The sequence below is a fragment of the Callionymus lyra genome, chromosome 9 (assembly GCF_982586985.1).
Source record: "Callionymus lyra chromosome 9, fCalLyr1.hap1.1, whole genome shotgun sequence".
Classification (NCBI taxonomy): Eukaryota; Metazoa; Chordata; class Actinopteri; order Syngnathiformes; family Callionymidae; genus Callionymus; species Callionymus lyra.
In genome coordinates this window covers 14,119,764-14,141,367 of record NC_141826.1, presented here as the reverse complement: position 1 = coordinate 14,141,367, position 21,604 = coordinate 14,119,764, and the positions used below count along the sequence as shown (strand labels likewise).

At 35.7% G+C, this 21,604-nt stretch overlaps 5 protein-coding genes across 8 annotated transcripts; 4 read left to right on the top strand and 1 right to left on the bottom strand.

Annotated features, from left to right (window-relative positions):
- Positions 1–216: 216 nt before the first annotated feature.
- On the bottom strand, positions 217–2,559 carry LOC148071921 (uncharacterized). The gene is made up of 6 exons (XM_087799200.1): positions 2,499–2,559; positions 1,507–1,830; positions 1,112–1,435; positions 948–1,052; positions 442–479; positions 217–378 (listed from the first exon to the last, which is right to left on the bottom strand). The coding sequence occupies exons 1-6, from the start codon at positions 2,539–2,541 to the stop codon at positions 229–231; spliced, it is 984 nt and encodes a 327-aa protein (XP_087655326.1). The 5' UTR covers positions 2,542–2,559; the 3' UTR covers positions 217–228.
- A 2,504-nt stretch (positions 2,560–5,063) lies between these two features.
- On the top strand, positions 5,064–8,463 carry LOC148071920 (uncharacterized). 2 transcript variants are annotated; one of them, XM_087799466.1, is made up of 6 exons: positions 5,064–5,135; positions 5,312–5,632; positions 5,711–6,031; positions 6,096–6,212; positions 7,394–7,437; positions 7,521–8,463. In XM_087799466.1, the coding sequence occupies exons 1-6, from the start codon at positions 5,093–5,095 to the stop codon at positions 7,638–7,640; spliced, it is 966 nt and encodes a 321-aa protein (XP_087655592.1). In that variant the 5' UTR covers positions 5,064–5,092; the 3' UTR covers positions 7,641–8,463. The 2 variants fall into 2 exon arrangements, with proteins under 2 accessions (XP_087655592.1, XP_087655591.1); XM_087799465.1 differs by having other exon boundaries at positions 7,518–8,463.
- A 1,383-nt stretch (positions 8,464–9,846) lies between these two features.
- Positions 9,847–13,539, top strand: LOC148071919 (uncharacterized). Of its 3 annotated transcripts, none has more exons than XM_087799463.1 (6): positions 9,847–9,893; positions 10,420–10,740; positions 10,819–11,139; positions 11,204–11,320; positions 12,530–12,573; positions 12,657–13,539. In XM_087799463.1, the coding sequence occupies exons 1-6, from the start codon at positions 9,851–9,853 to the stop codon at positions 12,774–12,776; spliced, it is 966 nt and encodes a 321-aa protein (XP_087655589.1). In that variant the 5' UTR covers positions 9,847–9,850; the 3' UTR covers positions 12,777–13,539. The 3 variants fall into 3 exon arrangements, with proteins under 3 accessions (XP_087655589.1, XP_087655588.1, XP_087655590.1); XM_087799462.1 differs by having other exon boundaries at positions 12,654–13,539; XM_087799464.1 differs by having other exon boundaries at positions 11,204–11,324; positions 12,657–12,794.
- Positions 13,540–14,947: 1,408 nt separating this feature from the next.
- Positions 14,948–16,467, top strand: LOC148071918 (uncharacterized). The gene is made up of 4 exons (XM_087798616.1): positions 14,948–15,035; positions 15,560–15,880; positions 15,958–16,278; positions 16,343–16,467. The coding sequence occupies exons 1-4, from the start codon at positions 14,993–14,995 to the stop codon at positions 16,465–16,467; spliced, it is 810 nt and encodes a 269-aa protein (XP_087654742.1). The 5' UTR covers positions 14,948–14,992.
- A 3,620-nt stretch (positions 16,468–20,087) lies between these two features.
- Positions 20,088–21,426, top strand: LOC148071917 (uncharacterized). The gene is made up of 3 exons (XM_087798615.1): positions 20,088–20,175; positions 20,700–21,020; positions 21,098–21,426. The coding sequence occupies exons 1-3, from the start codon at positions 20,133–20,135 to the stop codon at positions 21,424–21,426; spliced, it is 693 nt and encodes a 230-aa protein (XP_087654741.1). The 5' UTR covers positions 20,088–20,132.
- Positions 21,427–21,604: the final 178 nt, after the last annotated feature.

Here is a 21,604-nt window from a genome sequence, read left to right as displayed (position 1 = left end):
AAAGGTCGTGTAATCAGCCTCATGAGTCTCAATTTCCCAGCCGTCTACTTACAACCTCAATTTTGTCAATAGAAGAAATTGAAGGCTTATAAATATTAAAAAGACTATTTGTATGACTGGAATTTCAATAAAGACAAAATACAACTCTTAAAAAGTTATTTTTATTCTTTTAGATAAAAAGATAAGACGGATGTGACAAGAGATATTGAACCTGCATGTAATCAATGTCTATGTTTCTCTTTCTTTCCTATTTCTGTGGTATTTATGAACTTTCACATCAGAGTAAATCACATTTTCCACAACATTTTTCTCCGTATGTCTTCTCTCTTCTTCCCTCTTGCTGAAGGTTGGCGTGGCATAAACCAAATGGTTATTTTCCTGCAACAAATTAAACTTCAAGATATATTTCAGATAGTCAAATTTTCATTTTCAAATATTTACCTGCAGATTTTGGTCACTAGTTGTTGTTGTCTCGGAAGCTAAAGAAAAAAAATAGGTAAAACCCTTTTTTTCATGATATGCAATAATTCATGAAGTAAACTGTAGGGAATAAGTTCATATGTCAGACTAAACTAAAAAAAAATGGCTGGAGATCAAGAGAGGTGAAGAGGAGAGTGCAGACAGGGTAATAAAGACTAATGCCAGCTTTCATTTGTGAGTAGCATTTTTTGAAAATGTCAGCACATATATCTTAACAGAGAAAAATAAAAGAATCAAACAAAAGATGAAAGAAAAAAATGAGGATGTTAATACAATTTACTTTTCTTGATTAAAACATTATAATTATCGTATGTTTTGAATCATTTTGATTATGTTCAAGTATATTTTTTATAAATAAATTACAAAAAACATAAATATATAAACAAAAAAAGGACAACTGTCCCTGCAAAGCCTTTTTGAAATATTCTTAGAAAAGTAAAATACAAAAGAAAACAGCATATTGTTACATTGACATTTCTGTTTCCAGATAATGTAGATCATCAGTGCAGTCACTCCGAGGGTTACAGCGAGAACACCAACCAGCACAAACTGAAGACTTCGACATGGATTCACTGTGAAAAGATGTGAGTAAACCATGTTGTTCTTTTATGATCTTTTAAACATTTCACACCTTCAGTGTCCAATTTGGTCCCATTCCCAAACAGGACTTGTCCACATGCGACCACAGCGCAGTAGTGAGTCTCTGAATCAGACGAGGCGTTGCTGCCGACGAGGTTGTAGACACATTTCTGCTGTCCTGTTTTGGATACCTGCACACACTCATCACCTCTGTGTTTATGTGTGTCAAGGACACTGACTTGACCGTTTCTTGATGTGAACCAGTGCACTGTCGGCTCTCCTGAACATCTTGGACTCTCAGGACCAGAGAAGACTGAACACTGAAGGTGTCCGGAGCCATTGAAGGAGATGTCAGTCTGGATATCAGTTTCAGGTCCTGCAAAAAAAGGTAAATTTAATATTTGTTGAAGATCTTCTGAATTGTTTGTCATAACAGAGTTAATTTACCATTGACTCCTACAAAGGTGCTGTTCAGATATTTCATCGTTATATCACCTATTTCCACACAGTAGTACAATCCAGAGTCACTCGCCTCCACTCTGCTGAGGTGCAGAATAAATGTTTCTTTTTTTTTATCGCATGTGGCATTGAAGCGAGTGTTTAGCTTTTCTGGTGAAGAATCTGGGAAAGTTCCTGCTAAAACCTCAGGAGCTGTATTACCAACAGATCTTATCCAATAGTAGTAAGATTGTCCACCAGTAGGAGGAAATGTACATGTTAGATTCACACTTCCCCCGTCATTCACTCGTCTCAAGTTGGTGTCTGTAAATCCTGGAACACAAAAAGACAAGATGACATGATTTTTAGAATCACTATATTATAAATTCATTCCATTATATCAATGTACATTTCCTTTTTAGTTTTAAAGTTATTAAAATGAACACTACTGGGAGCAGAAATGAAAACAAAAAAGTGATAGAAGTGTTCGAAAATATATTTAATAACAATAAAAACTGGTGGCTGAAGTGTTGTGTTAAATAATGCAAGTCGATGTCATATCAAACTTAAATCCACAAACACTTAATTTTAGTGAGAAAAACAAAAACATGTTCTCATACTCACGGCAAATGTTAAAAATGGCTCTTCTAAGTTCATTTTATTTATATTTTACATGTAAATGGAATGAGTTTTGTAGAATGACATTTTTACACAGCATTAATTTAAAAAATGTGTTTCCTCTTATATCACCCGTTTAAAAAAATCTGTCACTCATCGGGCATACTCTCATGTATACATGTAATCATAATATAAAATAAATATAAATACTGCTTAGAAGTATTGTAAGACACATACAATTAAACTACATGTAGAGATATGACATATGGCATTAAAAGGCTTCAAGTTTATAACGTCAGATATAAACCAAAGTCTAACAACTACTGTAGTACTCGCTCCTAAAGACTATTTATCAACGTCCTACATTAGTAGAATTGACTTACGTGCCAGGCTGAAAAAAGAGACCAGGTAGAGGGCAAACAGCATTTTGTCGGTTAATCCAAAACAATCGACAGTGAGAAGTGAACTGACAAAATCTGACGCTAATAGACATTGAACTCTGGGAGGGATCAAGAGAAACTCTCAGAGACGCTATTGGTTTGACACATCCTCTGTGTGTAGATGAAAAGTTCCTCCTTCCTTGCCACAGTTTGATGTTTTAGAAAGTTTTTCTGTATTCATTTGATATGAACTGTTAAAAAACGAGAAAACATTTAGTTTCAATTACCTTTAAATACCTGATATAATGGAGGAGATTGTTGTTTCTTTGATCTCTCATCTTCAACACAGGAATATATCTGGCATGAACATGTCATACGTTTTTTTAGACTGAATTTTTAAACTGTTTTAAACCTGTTTGATGTCCCTTTTTAACACAACTCCCATTGTGTTTAACTGACACAGTTGTCATACTCAATTTGATTCTAAAACACAAACTTATAATCTATTATTTTGAATAAAATTCATCCTCCAGCTGCTAAAGGAAAGTTTTTTTTCTCTGTGGTCTAGAGTGCAACATTAAAACCTGTCAAGCGATGGCCCCTGACTTCCTGTCTTCTTCTCTCTGAGGCTTGATGGGCTTCCTGTCTAATGAGTCCAATTGTAAGAAAACACATTTCTGTCACACGTATTTACACAAAAACTTGAAGGTATTTTTTTCGAAAATTACATAGTTTGGATAAACATTAACTTTCTCTAATTCTATGTTGTAATGTTTATGTAAAATATATTAATCTAATGCTAGTCTAGGTTAACTCTAATGCAAGCCTAGTTGGATCCTCATCTACACTATGTCAGATCTTATTCTAGAATATCATAATTGGAATGCTAAGCTATTCTTGGCTAAAAAATGGACTTGACTCCACAGACCATGTTTATGTGGCTCAACTGCTGCAGTTTAAGTCACACCTTCATGCAGGATAAAGTCTACAGAGGCTCTTTATGTTCGTGCAGCTCTCGTGTGGTTACTTTACACGCACAGATTAAAACAGCAGCAATAGACAGGAAGAGCGTTTGACGACCACGACAACAAGAAACTTTCCATTCAACTGAGAACTTCTTCTGAAACTGTTTTAAAATAGAAAACTACTTTAATTACTTTTAATTTATTTTATCTTTAATTTAGTTAACTGATTTAAATCCAGATTTTTTTTGGGAGCTGATAAAAACTTTAAAGGTTTAGAAAAAAGTAGAAGTAAAAAATGGCTAAAAAGTGAAAATGTGGCTTAATTTTGTGTGTGTTTTGGTGGAGTGTGTGACAAACGTGAATTGTCTCCATTAGCTTATAAACAGTGTCGACAAAAGTATCTACTGTCTCTATGGATGTAGATATTGTTAGTGGCTTTTTGTTCATGTCAGAGCAGGTGCCTTTATGGTATCAGTATCTGAAACCTCCCAGTGCGGGTTAACTGGGGTTTTGTAAAGAAGATAAGAAACATCGCCAGAAAACGGGAATCAGTTTATCTGCTCAAACAGTTCGATGTATCAAACTAATAAATAAATAAACATCATCAAACATCACACGAGATCTGACAGTGTAACATTTGGTCTTCCTGTTTTCGGTTCTCCAGTTATATTTGTTCATGCAGTCTAACCCAGCTAGCTGGGATACGAGAAAAATAACACTCTGGACAGTGCTAGTCCATCCCTTTTAGACATTTTAGATAAGGTCCTCAAACTCAACTGAAATCTATTTATTTAGTAACTAAGGGTAAACATGTGGTAAGAGTTTCTCTTTTTTTTTTAGCTATTTTTCACATTTTCCAAGATGTTCTGGTGTAATTTTTTTCCCCCTAATTTAGGATACATGTACGTTTTTCAATTGGTGAAATATGAATCTTAGCATAATAATAATTAAGTCTCGTTCAAACGTAAATACATCAATTTGGCCATCAACGCCACTCACTTGAAGATCTGTCTTTCCAGTTGGCCCACAAGGCTAAGAGTTTTAGAGTGCTATGATAACAACTATAGTTAATTTATAAATTTTTAATCCATCAAAAGTTATTAAGGATCTTAAGTGTCAGCAATTTCTCTGTCCAACAACTGTGTGAACGACATCACATCGGGTGAGATTCTTTTGGAAGTTTGTCATTTTAAAGATCCTTGAACAAGTGGCAAACAAATCCACCTGCTTAAAATGTACCTTACTTTGAAGATCTAAGATTCAACTTCATTGCAAGCTGTCCTGAGATTTTCTCCTTCAAGGAGCTCTGGAAATAATATGTTTTCACACTTTAAAAAAATCTCTACTAAAGTTAGCAAAATGAATTAATTTGTTGTTGTTCCATCCAATCTAGTTGTTGTTGAAGTCCGATCTGAGTAAAGTTAAACTGCCAGTCAAAAAACAACGTTTGATTTCTTGTGCCAAATCTGAGAAGAAGATGGGGAGGATCTTTGATGCAACACAAGTGATGTGCAGAGTTCAACCAATCACAGAGAACTTTTCATGTTCCCACCCCTCTTTTGTTTCTCTGTAAAGGAAACAGATGAAGACATTTCACCTCAAAGTGTCAATGTTACTGGATTTACCGAGACGATGTGGATTTTTTTCTATCTTGCAATGGTTTTCTTGACATGTCGTAAGTATTTATCCTTACTGGCTAGATGGTTTTCATTTATGTTTGATGAAGTGTTTACACATCTATTTATTTTTTAGCACATTTAATTGTTTAAGGTCCTGTTTGAAAATGCAAGGTCATCAAATCATCACTTTTGAAAAGTTTAGTAATGATTTTGAATTTTATTTTTCTTTGAGGTGGTGAAATTTCCGTTGAAGTGGTAAAAGTCGGACAAAATGTGACTCTGACATGTCGCCGGTTGTCTTCAAGTCAGTGGAAAGGATATTTATATTGGAGTCGACATTCTCCTAATGGTGTTCCAGAGGTTTTAGCCACTTTGCCTTTTCACGGATCACCTTCTACCAAGATTCCTCACATCACAGCAAATCACCCAAACTCTCGAGAGTTTAATCTTCATGTCAGCAGAGTTCATCTGAAAGACACTGGATATTACTTCTGCTCTGAAACTCACTCTTTGGATATGTCGTACTACACTGCAACATTTCTACTGGTGAAAGGTTAGTAATTACTTATTAAACTTAACCCGGAAAATATCGAGACAATTCTTTATATTTTCATAATTTTCTTTCTGACAGAACAAGACCCTCGCAACACCGCTGTGCTACTGAACTCTTCTCTTCATCTTGATCACTCTATGAATCTTCACTGCTCAGTTTTCTCTGGCATTCATAACAAAACATGCTCAGAAGAGAAGAGAGTGTTTTGGTTGAAATCTGGAAGAGAAGAATCTGTTCCAAATGTACTCATGGCACAAGAAACCACATCTGAATGTGAGCAGAAATCGACAAACTCATGTATCTTCAACTTTCACATTAAATCCTCTGCCACCGAGACCTTCTACTGTGCCGTGGTCTCATGTGGAAACATTCTTTTCAGCAATGGAATCAAACTCAACGGTAGATAATGAATCTGGCAATAAAAACACTAGTAAAATATTTAACTTTGATATTTTTCCTGTAGATAACAGGTCCAGTTGTATCCTGTCGACCGGTTTGTTAGGGTCTGTTCTGACTTTGAATCTGGTGGTCATAGCTCTACTGACTGCCTTCATCATCAAACAACGGCACGACTTAAAAAGCAAGTAACCAAACTCGATGTTCTCTTTCTGCTCTACAGTACTTTCTCTTCATGTTTCTTTTTAAAAACTTGAGTATTCCCTCTTATCTTATCACTCACATTGCTGTGATATTTCTTCTTTTACTTCTCATGTATCTAAAGTCAAGCCCTCAAAAAGGAGAAAATATTGTTCCATCTCAGAAACAACATGAAAAGGTGATCTTTGTTGGATTTATGTCACACGATTTAACAGGAAGTCACATCTCTTAGGAGGAGAAAAAAAAACAGGGTGGTCATAGAAACTTTTTCTTTTTTATTGATTGTATTAATGTAAATAGTGTCTAAATTGACTGCATCAGCAGTTGCAGACATGACCAAAATATTAAACACTAAAGAAATTGATCATCTTCATCACAAAATAAAATCTTAGTAGTGATAGGCTAATGAAGATTTAGGAATATTCAGAGTTTAGCATAAGAGATAAAAATTAAAATCTAGAGCATGCTTGAAAGTGTTGTCTCTAACCAACATGTATAAAGCAAAGAGTTTCTGTTTGTTAAATGTTTTCAGGGATTCCTTGATGGGTGAGTTTAAACGCACAACTTAAATAAGCAAAAACAAAAAAAGGTTTTGCTAAATTCATCTATCCTGAGTGAAAATCTGTATTCCAGAGGAAAGAGAAGAGGATGCAGACAGGATGGGACAGTGACCGATCATTTCTATGGCTGTCTGTAACAAAGTACAAGTAGGAATATCACTGCCATGATCTATAGTTACCAGCACAGGTGGTGGTTCAGATTCGGGTCTAAAATCAAACCCCAGATGTATTATTTGTCGCCTGAGATTTAAATAATAAATAATAATAAGTTTGCATTCAGGCTTCAAGTGTGGAACTTTTGTGCATTAGTACCCGCTTGTAGTTACTTTCTGCTCGCTCTTCTTACTTTCTCATCAGAAAAGTCCTGAGCTACTTTTATTTCCTCCCACAACCAAAAAAACATGAAAACACGTGTAAAGTTAAAGCCCATTTCCTGCTTTTCATTTGAAAGCACCACGAGCAAGAAGTAAGTCGCATGAAGAGACAAGAAAACGTTTATTGTTTGGGATTTGTAGAAGTCTGTCGTGGTAGTCAAGTAAAAAAAATATATCTTTCATCCCTCTAATGTCTACGGTTTATTTTTTTTATTTTTTTCATATTGTAGATGTTTTGCAACAAACACAGACCCAACTTCATGAAGACCAGGAGGTAAAACTTTCAAAGAACACTCTGACCAACTCAATCCAGATTATTCTCAATGTATCTCACTGTGTTTTCTTGTAATCCAGCAGGTTATTGAGGATGTTCTGGTCTATGCTGCACCAATTTACAACAAGAGTAAAAGAGGCAGAAAAGAGAATCCTGATATGCAAGATAACGTCATATATACTGGTGTGAGAGGACGTGAATAGAGGATTACTGGAGGTCAAGTTCTTCCTCCTTCTGGAATATTTGATTGGATTTAGTACACGTCAACAGAAAGGAGACAAAGCACAAGCCTACAGACCAGCTTCCATGGTTCTATCATTTCGGATTGTTCCTGTCATGTGATGCTTGGAGTGAAACAAAAACTGCATTGCGTTCCAAAAAAATGTCCTTGGTTGAAATTGGTTGTTAAGATAGACAAAGATTTTTCAACAAAGAGGCGGAACCCCTTCAAATCCATTGGGAAAACTAAAAATATGGTCTGCCTAGTAGTTGAATGTGTCCCACGAGGTGGTTGGCTACAAATGAAAGACAAGTGTTCATATAGCGTAGGCTAAAAAATATGTAACCAATGTCAGCTTTAAATCTTCTATTTTGTCTATCCTACCATGGCTTGCTACTAGAGAATGTCAATCCTCAGGTTTTATCATATGTTTGTGCTAAACTATTACTTTTTTCGGGGGGACACCCTGACCAGGATGCATGTCTGTTGCAGTGCACACTGAGACATACAACCATTAACACACACACTCGTAACCATGGCTACGCCTCCTTCCAACCTTAAAACAAACTTGCAACCTTCTTGCTGTGAGGCGATCGCTCTATCTATTTTCTATCTCTGGTTGCACAACAGGAAGAGGAAACTATACAGCACCTGTTTAAATAGGTCATGAAGCCACGAGCAGAGCGGTTGTCTTACAAATGTGGTATAGACTGAGACCTTTTTAGCAATTTGTTTTATGTGCATTTTTTTTCTTAATCTTTTCCTGGAAACTATAATGAAACAATAAAGTAAATAATAATGTCGATGCATGATTTACAATTTGTGTTTGCTTTTTTTAATAAGTGTATAGTTTGAAAAAAAACAATCTATTCTAGGCTTTGTGCAGAGACACAGGAAGTTTAAAAGCGAGACCATATCAATGTGAAACTTTCCACGCAGCACCAGTTTCTCGTAACTGTGACCACCACAAGGTTTCTGAAAACATGAATGTGTGTGGAAAGAGTCAGCTAAGAATAAGTTTGAGTTTGTGAGAGAGTGGTTTGAAAAGTGGGTCTTGTTCATGAAGCGTGATCAGATCGAGTTTGCCCATAAAACAGTGGGAAATGATTGGGTCTTTTGCAGCCGTAAATATTGTACTAGATCTGATCTTGCGGAAGCTACTGGACCTTCTCTTGAGCATGTGTAAAGTTTTTTTTTTGTAAAATCAAGAATACACTTAAATAATGATCGTCACTATAGGAAATACAGCTTTTAAACCCAGCCCAAACCCTAAATCTAAACCCTAACTCTAAACCCTGACCCTAACCCTAACCCTAAGCCTGACCCTAAACCTAACCCTGAGCCTAACCCTTTCCGTATCCATAAACCTAACCCTAACCTAAATTATGCATGTTCAAACAAATTCTCCAGGGAGTGATCACTGACTAGTTAACTATTAAACAGGTCAAACTAACAAACAATTGGTCATGTTCTGTTGCTGTGTGTGTAAACATTTTCATTCCCACCACAATGCTCACTGCAGAGATCCTATATACTTCCTGCCATGACTTCACAAATACGTGCGCTATGTTGAGAGAGTTTCATGCTCTTGATTTACGAGGCGGGTGTAAGAGCTCAGTGAAGACCACAAGAGGTAAGAATAACTTTCATGCAGAGAGAAGACATACGTGAAGACAAATCAAAAGTTCTTCAGGATGGAATCAAACAAATGCATACAAACAGTATTAACAGTATTGTCAGAGTGGTGGACCAGGACAAATGGAGATGAAGATACTAGGAAGAAGTAGGAAACCTTTTGTGGCAACTTCCTGGTGAGAAATAGCTTAATGTACTTATCGAATCATCATCATGTTTTGTTTTTTCTCCTTTAACATGCTTCTTTTTTAAGCCACAGATGCAAACTTAAATGGCTTATGCATTCTCACATAGATGTCTGTGACAAACACCTGTATAAATAATAAAATAAAGGTTAATCCTTCATCAATATAAATAAAGTATTCAACACAACAGAAATGATTTTACCTCATAATTTTTTTTTTATCGTAGTGTTTCGTTCTGACAGCATGTTGAGGCTTAAGAAAAAAATGGACCAATCAGACGACAGCGAAACTCTCTTGCGACCGTCCTTCTTGTCTTCTATTTAAAAGCGTCAGCTTGAGAGTTGTCGTCTCAAACGACTGAATTGTCAAGAACATGCTGTTCATGTTCTGCTTCATTCTTCTTTTGCTGTTTGGCCGTAAGTGTTTCTTCAACTTAACATACTTGTTTTTATAACTGGATAATTAACTTTACTATATATATATAGAATTACTATATACAGGTTAAAATGTACTATAGTATTGTCATGGTAATGTTACTTTTTGCACTTTTTATTCAGTTATTTTATAGAATCTGCCAAATAAATGCTATCATAGTACAGACATATTCATTTTTAATTGTATCACAATCTTTCTCTATTTTAGTCATTGTTGTCATTTAGAAGAAAAATATTTTTACATTCTCATTATTTTGCTTTGATTTGGTCTAACACAGTATTGACTAATTTAACTAAATTAATTGAACATTTTTTTTAAATTACGTTTCATGGTCATTGTCTTTACAAGAGTAGAAAACTAAACTAATCATATTTTATTGTTCATGTTTCTTGTCTCACAATACTTATAATATACTTAAAATATTTGCTTTTCACATCTGAGTTTATAAAAAAAAGGCAGAATGTAATAGAAAAACTTGACTTAACAGATTTGAAATTCATGTTTCAGATGGTGAAATTTCCGTTAAGGTGGTAAAAGTCGGACAAAATGTGACTCTGACATGTCGACGGTTGACTTCAAGAGAGTGGCAAGGATATTTATATTGGAGTCGACATTCTCCTAATGGTGTTCCAGAGGTTTTAGCCACTTTGCCTTTTCACGGATCACCTTCTACCAAGATTCCTCACATCACAGCAAATCACCTAAACTCTCGAGAGTTTAATCTTCATGTCAGCAGAGTTCATCTGAAAGACACTGGATATTACTTCTGCTCTGAAACTCACTTTTTGGATATGTCGTACCACACTGCAACATTTCTGCTGGTGAAAGGTTAGTTATTACTTATTAAACTTAACCCGAAAAATATCGAGACAATTCTTTATATTTTCATAACTTTCTTTCTGACAGAACAAGACCCTCTCAACACCGCTGTGCTACTGAACTCTTCTCTTCATCTTGATCACTCTATGAATCTTCACTGCTCAGTTTTCTCTGGCATTTATAACAAATCATGCCCAGAAGAGAAGAGAGTGTTTTGGTTGAAATCTGGAACAAATGAATCTGTTCCAAATGTACTCATGGCACAAGAAACAACATCTGAATGTGAGAAGAAATCGACAAACTCATGTATCTTCAACTTCCCCATTAAATCCTCTGACACCGAGACCTTCTACTGCGCCGTGGTCTCATGTGGAAACATTCTTTTCAGCAATGGAATCAAACTCAACGGTAGATAATGAATCTGGCAATAAAAACACTAGTAAAATATTTAACTTTGATATTTTTCCTGTAGATAACAGGTCCAGTTGTATCCTGTCGACCGGTTTGTTGGGGTCTGTTCTGACTTTGAATCTGGTGGTCATAGCTCTACTGACTGCCTTCATCATCAAACAACGGCACGACTTAAAAAGCAAGTAACCAAACTCGATGTTCTCTTTCTGCTCTACGGTACTTTCTCTTCATGTTTATTTTTAAAAACTTGAGTATTCCCTCTTATCTTATCACTCACATTGCTGTGATATTTCTTCTTTTACTTCTCATGTATCTAAAGTCAAGCCCTCAAAAAGGAGAAAATATTGTTCCATCTCAGAAACAACATGAAAAGGTGATCTTTGTTGGATTTATGTCACACGATTTAACAGGAAGTCACATCTCTTAGGAGGAGAAAAAAAAACAGGGTGGTCATAGAAACTTTTTCTTTTTTATCGATTGTATTAATGTAAATAGTGTCTAAATTGACTGCATCAGCAGTTGCAGACATGACCAAAATATTAAACACTAAAGAAATTGATCATCTTCATCACAAAATAAAATCTTAGTAGTGATAGGCTAATGAAGATTTAGGAATATTCAGAGTTTAGCATAAGAGATACAAATTAAAATCTAGAGCATGCTTGAAAGTGTTGTCTCTAACCAACATGTATAAAGCAAAAAGTTTCTGTTTGTTAAATGTATTCAGGGATTCCTTGATGGGTGAGTTTAAACGCACAACTTAAATAAGCAAAAACAAAAAAAGGTTTTGCTAAATTCATCTATCCTGAGTGAAAATCTGTATTCCAGAGGAAAGAGAAGAGGATGCAGACAGGATGGGACAGTGACCGATCATTTCTATGGCTGTCTGTAACAAAGTACAAGTAGGAATATCACTGCCATGATCTATAGTTACCAGCACAGGTGGTGGTTCAGATTTGGGTCTAAAATCAAACCCCAGCTGTATTATTTGTCGCCTGAGATTTAAATAATAAATAATAATAAGTTTGCATTCAGGCTTCAAGTGTGGAACTTTTGTGCATTAGTACCCGCTTGTAGATACTTTCTGCTCGCTCTTCTTACTTTCTCATCTGAAAAGTCCTGAGCTACTTTTATTTCCTCCCACAACCAAAAAAACACGTGTAAAGTTAAAGCCCATTTCCTGCTTTTCATTTGAAAGCACCACGAGCAAGAAGTAAGTCGCATGAAGAGACAAGAAAACTTGATGTAAAATGAACATGAATAAGGAAGTTCAGATGTTTATTGTTTGGTATTTGTAGAAGTCTGTCGTGGTAGTCAAGTAAAAAATATATATCTTTCATCCCTCTAATGTCTACGGTTTATTTTTTTTATTTTTTTCATATTGTAGATGTTTTGCAACAAACACAGACCCAACTTCATGAAGACCAGGAGGTAAAACTTTCAAAGAACACTCTGACCAACTCAATCCAGATTATTCTCAATGTATCTCACTGTGTTTTCTTGTAATCCAGCAGGTTATTGAGGATGTTCTGGTCTATGCTGCACCAATTTACAACAAGAGTAAAAGAGGCAGAAAAGAGAATCCTGATATGCAAGATAACGTCATATATACTGGTGTGAGAGGACGTGAATAGAGGATTACTGGAGGTCAAGTTCTTCCTCCTTCTGGAATATTTGATTGGATTTAGTACACGTCAACAGAAAGGAGACAAAGCACAAGCCTACGGACCAGCTTCCATGGTTCTATCATTTCGGATTGTTCCTGTCATGTGATGCTTGGAGTGAAGCAAAAACTGCATTGCGTTCTAAAAAATTGTCCTTGGTTGAAATTGGTTGTTAAGATAGACAAAGATTTTTCAACAAAGAGGCGGAACCCCTTCAAATCCATTGGGAAAACTAAAAATATGGTCTGCCTAGTAGTTGAATGTGTCCCACGAGGTGGTTGGCTACAAATGAAAGACAAGTGTTCATATAGCGTAGGCTAAAAATATGTAACCAATGTCAGCTTTAAATCTTCTATTTTGTCTTTCCTACCATGGCTTGCTACTAGAGAATGTCAATCCTCAGGTTTTATCATATGTTTGTGCTAAACTATTACTTTTTTCGGGGGGACACCCTGACCAGGATGCATGTCTGTTGCAGTGCACACTGAGACATACAACCATTCACACACACACTCGTAACCATGGCTACGCCTCCTTCCAACCTTAAAACAAACTTGCAACCTTCTTGCTGTGAGGCGATCGCTCTATCTATTTTCTATCTCTGGTTGCACAACAGGAAGAGGAAACTATACAGCACCTGTTTAAATAGGTCATGAAGCCACGAGCAGAGCTGTTGTCTCACAAATGTGGTATAGACTGAGACCTTTGTAGCAATTTGTTTTATGTGCATTTTTTTTCTTAATCTTTTCCTTGAAACTATAATGAAACAATAAAGTAAATAATAATGTCGATGCATGATTTACAATTTGTGTTTGCTTTTTTTAATAAGTGTATAGTTTGAAAAAAAACAATCTATTCTAGGCTTTGTGCAGAGACACAGGAAGTTTAAAAGCGAGACCATATCAATGTGAAACTTTCCACGCAGCACCAGTTTCTCGTAACTGTGACCACCACAAGGTTTCTGAAAACATGAATGTGTGTGGAAAGAGTCAGCTAAGAATAAGTTTGAGTTTGTGAGAGAGTGGTTTGAAAAGTGGGTCTTGTTCATGAAGCATGATCAGATCGAGTTTGCCTATAAAACAGTGGGAAATGATTGGGTCTTTTGCAGCCGTAAATATTGTACTAGATCTGATCTTGCGGAAGCTACTGGACCTTCTCTTGTGCATGTGTAAAGTTTTTTTTTTGTAAAATCAAGAATACACTTAAATAATGATCGTCACTATAGGAAATACAGCTTTTAAACCCAGCCCAAACCCTAAATCTAAACCGTATCTCTAAACCCTGACCCTAACCCTAACCCTAACCCTAAGCCTGACCCTAAACCTAACCCTGAGCCTAACCCTTTCCGTATCCATAAACCTAACCCTAACCTAAATTATGCATGTTCAAACAAATTCTCCAGGGAGTGATCACTGACTAGTTAACTATTAAACAGGTCAAACTAACAAACAATTGGTCATGTTCTGTTGCTGTGTTTGTAAACATTTTCATTCCCACCACAATGCTCACTGCAGAGATCCTATATACTTCCTGCCACGACCTCACAAATACGTGCGCTATGTTGAGAGAGTTTCATGCTCTTGATTTACGAGGCGGGTGTAAGAGCTCAGTGAAGACCACAAGAGGTAAGAATAACTTTCATGCAGAGAGAAGACATACGTGAAGACAAATCAAAAGGTCTTCAGGATGGAATCAAACAAATGCATACAAACAGTATTAACAGTATTGTCAGAGTGGTGGACCAGGACAAATGGAGATGAAGATACTAGGAAGAAGTAGGAAACCTTTTGTGGCAACTTCCTGGTGAGAAATAGCTTAATGTACTTATCGAATCATCATCATGTTTTGTTTTTTTCTCCTTTAACATGCTTCTTTTTTAAGCCACAGATGCAAACTTAAATGGCTTATGCATTCTCACATAGATGTCTGTGACAAACACCTGTATAAATAATAAAATAAAGGTTAATCCTTCATCAATATAAATAAAGTATTCAACACAACAGAAATGATTTTACCTCATAATTTTTTTTTTATCGTAGTGTTTCGTTCTGACAGCATGTTGAGGCTTAAGAAAAAAATGGACCAATCAGACGACAGCGAAACTCTCTTGCGACCGTCCTTCTTGTCTTCTATTTAAAAGCGTCAGCTTGAGAGTTGTCGTCTCAAACGACTGAATTGTCAAGAACATGCTGTTCATGTTCTGCTTCATTCTTCTTTTGCTGTTTGGCCGTAAGTGTTTCTTCAACTTAACATACTTGTTTTTATAACTGGATAATTAACTTTACTATATATATAGAATTACTATATACAGGTTAAAATGTACTATAGTATTGTCATGGTAATGTTACTTTTTGCACTTTTTATTCAGTTATTTTATAGAATCTGCCAAATAAATGCTATCATAGTACAGACATATTCATTTTTAATTGTATCACAATCTTTCTCTATTTTAGTCATTGTTGTCATTTAGAAGAAAAATATTTTTACATTCTCATTATTTTGCTTTGATTTGGTCTAACACAGTATTGACTAATTTAACTAAATTAATTGAACATTTTTTTTAAATTACGTTTCATGGTCATTGTCTTTACAAGAGTAGAAAACTAAACTAATCATATTTTATTGTTCATGTTTCTTGTCTCACAATACTTATAATATACTTAAAATATTATCTTTTCACATCTGAGTTTATAAAAAAAAAGCAGAATGTAATAGAAAAACTTGACTTAACAGATTTGAAATTCATGTTTCAGATGGTGAAATTTCCGTTGAGGTGGTAAAAGTCGGACAAAATGTGACTCTGACATGTCGACGGTTGACTTCAAGAGAGTGGCAAGGAAATTTATATTGGAGTCGACATTCTCATAATGGTGTTCCAGAGGTTTTAGCCACTTTGCCTTTTCACGGATCACCTTCTACCAAGATTCCTCACATCACAGCAAATCACACAAACTCTCGAGAGTTTAATCTTCATGTCAGCAGAGTTCATCTGAAAGACACTGGATTTTACTTCTGCTGTGAAACTCACTTTTTGGATATGTCGTACCACACTGCAACATTTCTGCTGGTGAAAGGTTAGTTATTACTTATTAACTTAACCCGGAAAATATCGAGACAATTCTTTATATTTTCATAACTTTCTTTCTGACAGAACAAGACCCTCTCAACACAACTGTGCTACTGAACTCTTCTCTTCATCTTAATCACTCTATGAATCTTCACTGCTCAGTTTTCTCTGGCATTCATAACAAAACATGCTCAGAAGAGAAGAGAGTGTTTTGGTTGAAATCTGGAAGAGAAGAATCTGTTCCAAATGTACTCATGGCACAAGAAACAACATCTGAATGTGAGCAGAAATCGACAAACTCATGTATCTTCAACTTTCACATTAAATCCTCTGCCACCGAGACCTTCTACTGCGCCGTGGTCTCATGTGGAAACATTCTTTTCAGCAATGGAATCAAACTCAACGGTAGATAATGAATCTGGCAATAAAAACACTAGTAAAATATTTAACTTTGATATTTTTCCTGTAGATAACAGGTCCAGTTGTATCCTGTCGACCGGTTTGTTGGGGTCTGTTCTGATTTTGAATCTGGTGGTCATAGTTCTACTGACTGCCTTCATCATCAAACAACGGCACGACTTAAAAAGCAAGTAACCAAACTCGATGTTCTCTTTCTGCTCTACAGTACTTTCTCTTCATGTTTCTTTTTAAAAACTTGAGTATTCCCACTTATCTTATCAATCACATTGCTGTGATATTTCTTCTTTTACTTCTCATGTATCTAATGTCAAGCCCTCAAAAAGGAGAAAATATTGTTCCATCTCAGAAACAACATGAAAAGGTGATCTTTGTTGGATTTATGTCACAAGATTTAACAGGAAGTCACATCTCTTAGGAGGAGAAAAAAAAACAGGGTGGTCATAGAAACTTGTTCTTTTTTATTGATTGTATTAATGTAAATAGTGTCTAAATTGACTGCATCAGCAGTTGCAGACATGACCAAAATAATAAACACTAAAGAAATTGATCATCTTCATCACACAATAAAATCTTAGTAGTGATAGGCTAATGAAGATTTAGGAATATTCAGAGTTTAGCATAAGAGATACATGTTAAAATCTAGAGCATGCTTGAAAGTGTTGTCTCTAACCAACATGTATAAAGCAAAAAGTTTCTGTTTGTTAAATGTATTCAGGGATTCCTTGATGGGTGAGTTTAAACGCACAACTTAAATAAGCAAAAACAAAAAAAGGTTTTGCTAAATTCATCTATCCTGAGTGAAAATCTGTAATCCAGAGGAAAGAGAAGAGGATGCAGACAGGATGGGACAATGACTGATCATTTCTATGGCTGTCTGTAACAAAATGAAAGTAGGAATATCACTGCCATGATCTATAGTTACCAGCAAAGGTGGTGGTTCAGATTCGGGTCTAAAATCAAACCCCAAATGTATTATTTGTCGCCTGAGATTTAAATAATAAATAATAATAAGTTTGCATTCAGGCTTCAAGTGTGGAACTTTTGTGCATTAGTACCCGCTTGTAGACACTTTCTGCTCGCTCTTCTTACTTTCTCATCTGAAAAGTCCTGAGCTACTTTTATTTCCTCCCACAACCAAAAAAACATCAAAACGCGTGTAAAGTTAAAGCCCATTTCCTGCTTTTCATTTGAAAGCACCACGAGCAAGAAGTAAGTCGCATGAAGAGACAAGAAAACTTGATGTAAAATGAACATGAATAAGGAAGTTCAGATGTTTATTGTTTGGGATTTGTAGAAGTCTGTCGTGGTAGTCAAGTAAAAAAATATATATCTTTCATCCCTCTAATGTCTAACTTTTTTTTTTTTTTTTTCATATTGTAGATGTTTTGCAACAAACACAGACCCAACTTCATGAAGACCAGGAGGTAAAACACTCTGACCAACTCAATCCAGATTATTCTCAATGTATCTCACTGTGTTTTCTTGTAATCCAGCAGGTTAATGAGGATGTTCTGGTCTATGCTGCACCAATTTACAACAAGAGTAAAAGAGGCAGAAAAGAGAATCCTGATATGCAAGATAACGTCATATATACTGGTGTGAGAGGACGTGAATAGAAGATTACTGGAGGTCAAGTTCTTCCTCCTTCTGGAATATTTGATTGGATTTAGAACACGTCAACAGAAAGGAGACAAAGCACAAGCCTACGGACCAGCTTCCATGGTTCTATCATTTCAGATTGTTCCTGTCATGTAATGCTTGGAGTGAAACAAAAACTGCATTGCGTTCTAAAAAATTGTCCTTGGTTGAAATTGGTTGTTAAGATAGACAAAGATTTTTCAACAAAGAGGCGGAACCCCTTCAAATCCATTTGGAAAACTAAAAATATGGTCTGCCTAGTAGTTGAATGTGTCCCACGAGGTTGTTGGCTACAAATGAAAGACAAGTGTTCATATAGTGTAGGCTAAAAAATATGTAACCAATGTCAGCTTTAAATCTTCTATTTTGTCTTTCCTACCATGGCTTGCTACTAGAGAATGTCAATCCTCAGGTTTTATCATATGTTTGTGCTAAACTATTACTTTTTTCGGGGGGACACCCTGACCAGGATGCATGTCTGTTGCAGTGCACACTGAGACATACAACCATTCACACACACACTCATAACCATGGCTACGCCTCCTTCCAACCTTAAAACAAACTTGCAACCTTCTTGCTGTGAGGCGATCGCTCTATCTATTTTCTATTTCTGGTTGCACAACAGGAAGAGGAAACTATACAGCACCTGTTTAAAAAGGTCATGAAGCCAAGAGCAGAGCGGTTGTCTCACAAATGTGGTATAGACTGAGACCTTTTTAGCAATTTGTTTTATGTGCATTTTTTTTCTTAATCTTTTCCTGGAAACTATAATGAAACAATAAAGTAAATAATAATGTCGATGCATGATTTACAATTTGTGTTTGCTTTTTTTAATAAGTGTATAGTTTGAAAAAAAACAATCTATTCTAGGCTTTGTGCAGAGACACAGGAAGTTTAAAAGCGAGACCATATCAATGTGAAACTTTCCACGCAGCACCAGTTTCTCGTAACTGTGACCACCACAAGGTTTCTGAAAACATGAATGTGTGTGGAAAGAGTCAGCTAAGAATAAGTTTGAGTTTGTGAGAGAGTGGTTTGAAAAGTGGGTCTTGTTCATGAAGCGTGATCAGATCGAGTTTGCCTATAAAACAGTGGGAAATGATTGGGTCTTTTGCAGCCGTAAATATTGTACTAGATCTGATCTTGCGGAAGCTACTGGACCTTCTCTTGAGCATGTGTAAAGTTTTTTTTTTGTAAAATCAAGAATACACTTAAATAATGATCGTCACTATAGGAAATACAGCTTTTAAACCCAGCCCAAACCCTAAATCTAAACCCTAACTCTAAACCCTGACCCTAACCCTAACCCTAACCCTAACCCTAAGCCTGACCCTAAACCTAACCCTGAGCCTAACCCTTTCCATATCCATAAACCTAACCCTAACCTAAATTATGCATGTTCAAACAAATTCTCCAGGGAGTGATCACTGACTAGTTAACTATTAAACAGGTCAAACTAACAAACAATTGGTCATGTTCTGTTGCTGTGTGTGTAAACATTTTCATTCCCACCACAATGCTCACTGCAGAGATCCTATATACTTCCTGCCACGACCTCACAAATACGTGCGCTATGTTGAGAGAGTTTCATGCTCTTGATTTACGAGGCGGGTGTAAGAGCTCAGTGAAGACCACAAGAGGTAAGAATAACTTTCATGCAGAGAGAAGACATACGTGAAGACAAATCAAAAGGTCTTCAGGATGGAATCAAACAAATGCATACAAACAGTATTAACAGTATTGTCAGAGTGGTGGACCAGGACAAATGGAGATGAAGATACTAGGAAGAAGTAGGAAACCTTTTGTGGCAACTTCCTGGTGAGAAATAGCTTAATGTACTTATCGAATCATCATCATGTTTTGTTTTTTTCTCCTTTAACATGCTTCTTTTTTAAGCCACAGATGCAAACTTAAATGGCTTATGCATTCTCACATAGATGTCTGTGACAAACACCTGTATAAATAATAAAATAAAGGTTAATCCTTCATCAATATAAATAAAGTATTCAACACAACAGAAATGATTTTACCTCATAATTTTTTTTTTATCATAGTGTTTCGTTCTGACAGCATGTTGAGGCTTAAGAAAAAAATGGACCAATCAGACGACAGCGAAACTCTCTTGCGACCGTCCTTCTTGTCTTCTATTTAAAAGCGTCAGCTTGAGAGTTGTCGTCTCAAACGACTGAATTGTCAAGAACATGCTGTTCATGTTCTGCTTCATTCTTCTTTTGCTGTTTGGCCGTAAGTGTTTCTTCAACTTAACATACTTGTTTTTATAACTGGATAATTAACTTTACTATATATATAGAATTACTATATACAGGTTAAAATGTACTATAGTATTGTCATGGTAATGTTACTTTTTGCACTTTTTATTCAGTTATTTTATAGAATCTGCCAAATAAATGCTATCATAGTACAGACATATTCATTTTTAATTGTATCACAATCTTTCTCTATTTTAGTCATTGTTGTCATTTAGAAGAAAAATATTTTTACATTCTCATTATTTTGCTTTGATTTGGTCTAACACAGTATTGACTAATTTAACTAAATTAATTGAACATTTTTTTTAAATTACGTTTCATGGTCATTGTCTTTACAAGAGTAGAAAACTAAACTAATCATATTTTATTGTTCATGTTTCTTGTCTCACAATACTTATAATATACTTAAAATATTTGCTTTTCACATCTGAGTTTATAAAAAAAAAGCAGAATGTAATAGAAAAACTTGACTTAACAGATTTGAAATTCATGTTTCAGATGGTGAAATTTCCGTTGAGGTGGTAAAAGTCGGACAAAATGTGACTCTGACATGTCGACGGTTGACTTCAAGAGAGTGGCAAGGAAATTTATATTGGAGTCGACATTCTCCTAATGGTGTTCCAGAGGTTTTAGCCACTTTGCCTTTTCACGGATCACCTTCTACCAAGATTCCTCACATCACAGCAAATCACACAAACTCTCGAGAGTTTAATCTTCATGTCAGCAGAGTTCATCTGAAAGACACTGGATTTTACTTCTGCTGTGAAACTCACTTTTTGGATATGTCGTACCACACTGCAACATTTCTGCTGGTGAAAGGTTAGTTATTACTTATTAACTTAACCCGGAAAATATCGAGACAATTCTTTATATTTTCATAACTTTCTTTCTGACAGAACAAGACCCTCTCAACACAACTGTGCTACTGAACTCTTCTCTTCATCTTAATCACTCTATGAATCTTCACTGCTCAGTTTTCTCTGGCATTCATAACAAAACATGCTCAGAAGAGAAGAGAGTGTTTTGGTTGAAATCTGGAAGAGAAGAATCTGTTCCAAATGTACTCATGGCACAAGAAACAACATCTGAATGTGATCATAAATCGACACACTCATGTGTCTTCAACTTCCCCATTAAATCCTCTGACACTGAGACATTCTACTGCGCCGTGGTCTCGTGTGGAAACATTCTTTTCAGCAATGGAATCAAACTCAACGGTAGATAATGAATTATAAATATTAAATTGACTTGATTTTTTTTTTTTAATTATTTTATCTTCCAGCAGAATTTCCAGGCAGTTCTTTCCCTTGGACAATTGTGCTGAGTCTTCCTCTCGTGACTTTCTTAGTTGTTACGCTGTTGCTTCAAGTCATCTGGAAACAAACGTCTGCTGACACTGATGG